The 5910-nt window shown below is 30.0% G+C and overlaps 1 protein-coding gene across 1 annotated transcript; it reads right to left on the reverse strand.

Moving 5' to 3' along the window:
- Positions 1 to 1213: 1213 nt before the first annotated feature.
- On the reverse strand, positions 1214 to 5697 carry LOC101510712 (laccase-12-like). Its single transcript, XM_004500466.4, has 6 exons — positions 5480 to 5697; positions 5244 to 5395; positions 4634 to 4878; positions 3826 to 3954; positions 2014 to 2952; positions 1214 to 1754 (listed from the first exon to the last, which is right to left on the reverse strand). Exons 1-6 carry the CDS (start codon positions 5600 to 5602, stop codon positions 1624 to 1626), a joined length of 1719 nt encoding a protein of 572 aa, XP_004500523.1. The 5' UTR covers positions 5603 to 5697; the 3' UTR covers positions 1214 to 1623.
- Between the last annotated feature and the right edge of the window lie 213 nt (positions 5698 to 5910).

The following is a 5910-nucleotide window of genomic DNA, read 5'->3' on the forward strand; positions in this document are numbered from 1 at the left end:
TTGATTTATGAAATTCTAGTGGATTCTTTGTCTTCCTCCTCTCTTCATCTTCCTCCTTTCTATGTTTATCATTATTAACAGAAAAGCTAATTATTTAGAGTTTATGTGTTTATGGCTTATACTTGTACTTTATCATATTAGAGTGACATATGGTTTGCAGACTTTGATGTTTAACCATCTATTATATATATTTAAAATACACTCTGTTGCCACCTCATACTATTTCCTTCACATATATAAACATTTCTTACCTCGGCCAAAAAGAAAGCTGACGTGTACGTGTTAATAGAGATTTTCCTCTACTCAGTTTTTAAATAGTTTTTCCACAACTTATATACATCATCCATTATTTTATACTATATCTCCTATTTAAATATTATTTTATAACGTCTACTCAAATTTTTTTAAATTAATCTCACATTATTATTTCATAACGTCACATTATTATTTCATAACGTTTGACCAACATCTTTCACATTAATTCCACGTTACTACTCAATACATTTTTTTCTTCGGCATTAATCAACTTCACATTTTTAGAATATATAATATTGAACTTAATAACATGAAAAGTTTCTTCAACTTCTTCTGAATTGAGAGTACATATGTCTCTCTTGCTTACCTCTAAAATATATTTCGACTATTTATATTTATATGTGTCTTTTTATTGTTGGGTGTGTTTACCATCTTCTAAAAAAAAAGAGATTTGTGATCATATTAAGAACAAGATTAAATAGATTTCTAATTAAATAATTAATCAATTGATATTAAGAGCGTCTCTATTCAAGATTACCACAAAGAGATGACTAGCTATGAATTCAAGTATTTCTATAATCTTAATATTTTTGATAAATGCAGGTATTCTTAAAACCTTAATATTTCTTATAAATCAATATGTCGTAGATCCTAGAGTACTTAATCAATATTTATATGCGTTTTGTTTACTTATAAAATATATTTTGACTATTTATACGTACCTTTTATTGTTGGGTGTGTTTGCTAACAACATTCGTCTAACAAGAGTACTTCTCTTCTATAAATTACATTGATAAAATCGAATATATATATATTCGATTTTATCAATGTAATTTATTGATATATATATATATATATTATTGATATAACTACTATATCAATAATCATTTGACAATTGAGACGTAAAACTTCATATTAATTTTTTTAAAATTCACTTAAATTAATAAATTAAAATATACCCGTGCAACGCGGAAGTTAGCATCTAATTATAATAATTCGACATTTGGCATCTTTCAGATAGAACATTTTGATCCGAATCGAATAATAAGAGTACATACAACATATACTACAAAACTTGCAATGTCTCCAATACATTGGTAACATAAACTATTGACAAAAATTTATAACATCAATTTACCTAGTAAGACTTGTGACTATTAAGAGGGTATCTCAAGTTGGAACCATCTGACAATATATCCTTATTTCTAAACTCAATTTATCTCGATATAAAAAGGAAGCTGAAAATTGAGGAAGATACATAAAACAGAAAAGCTACCCAAATGCAGGGTAAGTAAAATAACTTCCAAACTAAATAAAAATTAAGACCCTTATTGTTGGCCTAGATGAATTTTTGAGATTCTGATTATCCTAACATCGTGGCAAGTCTAATGGAGGGGGCTCTATGGATTGATATTTCCCAACTCCATCCTCTACCAATAGCACAGTGGCCAAACCCCAATTGATGTGAACATCCAAGTGACAATGCATAATCCAAGCACCTATAATACACACACAACATTAAACAAAGCCACTAATATAAGATCAAATATCAAATGATTTGCTATTTTATCAGTCTTTCTTTCACTATAATAGACATACACCGGAAAGTGAAAATTAGTTTTACTTTATCATCTAACAAGAGGTCATCATTTTCCATATCATACCATCAGTTTCAAAATATCCTTAAAAGTAAAGTGATGTAGCAAAATAAATGAAATATCATTGTAAAACAAAATTAAAAAGAAAATATTTTTGTACCTGGGTTATCAGCAACAAACCGAATAACTGACCAACCATTAACAGGTACAGCAACTGTATTCCTCATAGGTGGATCAACAAGGTTGAATTTTGCAGTATCTTTCTTAGAATCAAAATTTCCAAATCCTTGAGCAACAATGTAGAAATCATAGCCATGAAGGTGAATTGGATGATTCTCTGCAGTGACAATACTTGTATCCTGCAACACAATCTGCACTCTTGATCCAAACTTCAACTTATAAGCTTTAGTCCCCGGAACAGGTTGCCACAAAGAACGACTCACGTTTCCGGTGTAATCGAATTTCACCGGAGGCTTAGCAGGAAAATCAGTGGTGAAAACACCTGGGATTCCAAAGTAATGAGCCTGCAAAATGGATAAATTATTTGGAAGAGTAAAAGAGACATTGTTCATGCTTGCAGTGAAGCGTGAACCATTAAGACCCTGACATCTTCTTTTTCTGAAATTTTTTGGGCACTTGTTGAGTCCTAAACCAATTGTAAAAAATAGATTTTCGTCAATTTCATTGGGGACTTCAACTTTTTTGAGGCTTTTAAAGCTTTTGCTGAATTTAGTAACTGTGTTGGTGTCATTGAAAGAAGGGAGTGAAGGCATGATTGGTTTAGTTTTGATTGAATTGTGATATTGGAGAATAGCAGTGGTTGTGGTGTTATCAAACGCTGCGTTTTGAGCTGATTGATAAGCAGATGCTGCTATGTAGTAACGAGAAATCGGTTGGTTTGCGGTTATTAAGACATCAGTGGTTTGGCCTGGTCCTAACATAAGGACATTGGTTGTGAATGGTTTAAGGTAAGAGGCATCAGCACCAACTACAGTTAGTTTGTGGTTAGCGATTTTGAAGAAAAGTGGTTGGTTCAGTGCTGCGTTGATTACTCGAATGAGGTTTGTTTCGCCGTAACGTATCGGAACAATTGTTGTACCTGCATTTTTAATCATGTCAGTATATTCTACTTTATATTTATCATAATTGATTCATATATATATCAATGTTTAATAAAGTATCTTTTTTGTGACAATTTTTGCTTTGATTTTACCATAATCTAAAAAACTTTTGATTGGGTTGATACTCCAATTGATTTTGGAGATAAAATTTCCACCGAAAAAATGAGTTTAGCAATACACTTATAAAAATATACTAATTTTGTGTTGTTTAAAAGTGTATTTATGAACAATTTAGTGCATAACCAATCACTTTAAGAAATACACTTCAAAAAATGTGAATTCTTTTAGTAGCGACGGGTGAAAAGTAATCATAAAAGGGAGTGTTTTTAGTAGCAACGCTTTTAATTTTACCATTAAAACTACAAAGGTTAAGTGACGGATAGAAAATGTTTTTTCTAAAACAATTAAATAAACTTTTGTGAACAAAAAATTAATTTGACAATAAAAGGTGCACATAGAAAATACTTTTTCTAATATTTTGTTGAAATTTTGCTTCGGAGAAATTGTTAATTTGATAATCATAAATATTTTTAATTTAAAATTAAAGAATAAACAAATGGCCCCGTCAACTTTTTTGGTGAAAAAAGACCCATCATAATAGACCCTTTACCAAAAAAGGAACTTTATTGACTATTTGTTTCATGGAATCATGTAAATAATTTCACATTATATGAGTTCTAGCTAGGGTCTTTTATTTTCCCTCTAAAGCATCTCCCTTTCATATGATTACTTCATGTTTAAGTTATGTCAAATTTTCATAAAGTAAATTATTAAACAAGATATGCGATGCATGTTTAATGTATCTTTAATCCCAAAAAAATGTAATCATCAAAAGTAAGAAAGTAAGAAACCTTTGGTAGAGCACTTATATAGGTCACCGGGTTGACCATTGATAGTGTATGCATCGGACACATTTGGAGCTGCCCCTGTTCTTTGGGCCTGCCTCACAACATCTATGGGGTTTCTGTCCCACCATTCCCCTATAATCATCATCACTTTCACCGTTAATTATTTTGTCCTCATCATATTCATATTCACAAACATAAATCTTTTTCTAAAAACAAAACCATAATTTCTAGTATTTTCATTTTTGCTTCTATTCCACCTACATTAACCCGATTTTCTTGCCTTCGTGTTTTCATGAATGTTATCATTGCAAACTGAAATAATTAATCTTTTTTTCTTAGAAAAGATAATTAATATCACATCATTAACTCACATAATTACGAGATTTCAAGTTCAAACTTAAGACTTATTATTCAACTTAACAATATCAATATTTACAGTTGAACTAGTAATTAAAAACATGATCATTAAAAAAAATTGTAAGGTAAATGTGGAGTAGTAGTGTCCAAATCACATATTAAGCAACTAAATATAAAAATAGTGTATTGAGAGTGATGTAATCAATATATATGTGTTCTAAAGACACAATTAGCAAAATCTTTTTTATAATAAATTAATATATCAAATGTTAACAATAGAATCAATTGTAGAAATTTTGTTTTGAAAGTGATGTATTTGTAGAAAGTTTTAAAAAAAATCAATGCTATTTTTATTTTTAAATTTTTCTACAAGAATTACTTCGTCCCAAAATGTAAACAAAAATTAATAATAAAAAAGTGATTTATTCAGTAAAAAAAATTAATTAATTATTACCTAAAAGAATGGGTGTCTCACGGTTTGGCTTAGGAAAAGGGTAAGTCTCTCCTTCCCTAGGACGAATGATTAAAGCTCCATAAACGGTGGCTCTTAGCCATGAGCTATGAGCATGCCACCAAAGTGTCCCTTCTTGTCCTTCAACAGTGAATCGATAAGTGTAACTTCCTCCTGGACGAATGGGGCATTGAGTTATAAATTCTGGACCATCTGCCCATCCTGTTCTCATTTGTCGAATACCATGCCTAAGTACCACACATACAACAAACATTATTGACCAACAAATTCTTTTTAAAATGTTTAATTAAACTTAAAACTATTTATATTTATCACATAAAAGGAAAAATAAAATCCACATAATTGATTGCTTAATTCTAAAAAATTTATTTCACTTTGTACTGACATATTTTAAGTTAAGTGTAGTTGCGTCCATTACACTATATGTGAATTTTTATATTACAGTAAAATATAGACAAATTATACTTTATGTGGCCATAATTTACAATTATGTTCTCTAATTTAGAACTATGTGTACCACCATGCAATTGAAATATATGAAGTTAATGCAATAATTGACATATATTATATATAAGTAAATAATGAATAGTACCAATGAATGGTGACATTGTAACGAGCTTTATTAGTGACTTTAATAACCAAAGAGTCTCCATTGTTGATTTCCAAAGTGGGACCGGGGTATTGCCCATTCACAGTGATGGTATTGTGAGTTTTGCACAGCCTCTTCACTGGAGTTGCTTCAACCTATATATATAATATATATTAGAATATATATATATAACTAACTAGATAGATAAATTAATAATAATAATTAAGTAAAGAACGTACTACAAATTCGTGGTTGTGAGTTTTGGCATTTGCTAAAGACAATGCGGAAGATAAGAGAACAGAAATGGCTATGAAGATGAAAGAGCATTTGGCTTTGGTCATAATCTTTTTCATACCCTCCATCACTTACCATGCAATCACTTTACCTTTTAGTGTGTGAAAATGTTTCGAGTTATAAAGTTGCAATGCAAAATAAGGGTGGGAGAGACTTCTTTTATAAGGGAGATTAGAGGTGAGAGATTATATAAGTCATTTATGGTTGGCAAATATTAGATTTCGTTGAGATCAAAATTCTAAAGAAATTAACCCTATGATAGTTGTTGCACCCACTAGTTAATCAAGTTCATAAATGCTTGCTTCATAAGTCTTCATTTAGAGTTTGAATTTTGAAAAGCACAACTATATATTTTCAGACTTTGTTTACTAAGATA

This window comes from Cicer arietinum, chromosome 5 (assembly GCF_000331145.2).
Source record: "Cicer arietinum cultivar CDC Frontier isolate Library 1 chromosome 5, Cicar.CDCFrontier_v2.0, whole genome shotgun sequence".
NCBI classification, from domain to species: Eukaryota; Viridiplantae; Streptophyta; class Magnoliopsida; order Fabales; family Fabaceae; genus Cicer; species Cicer arietinum.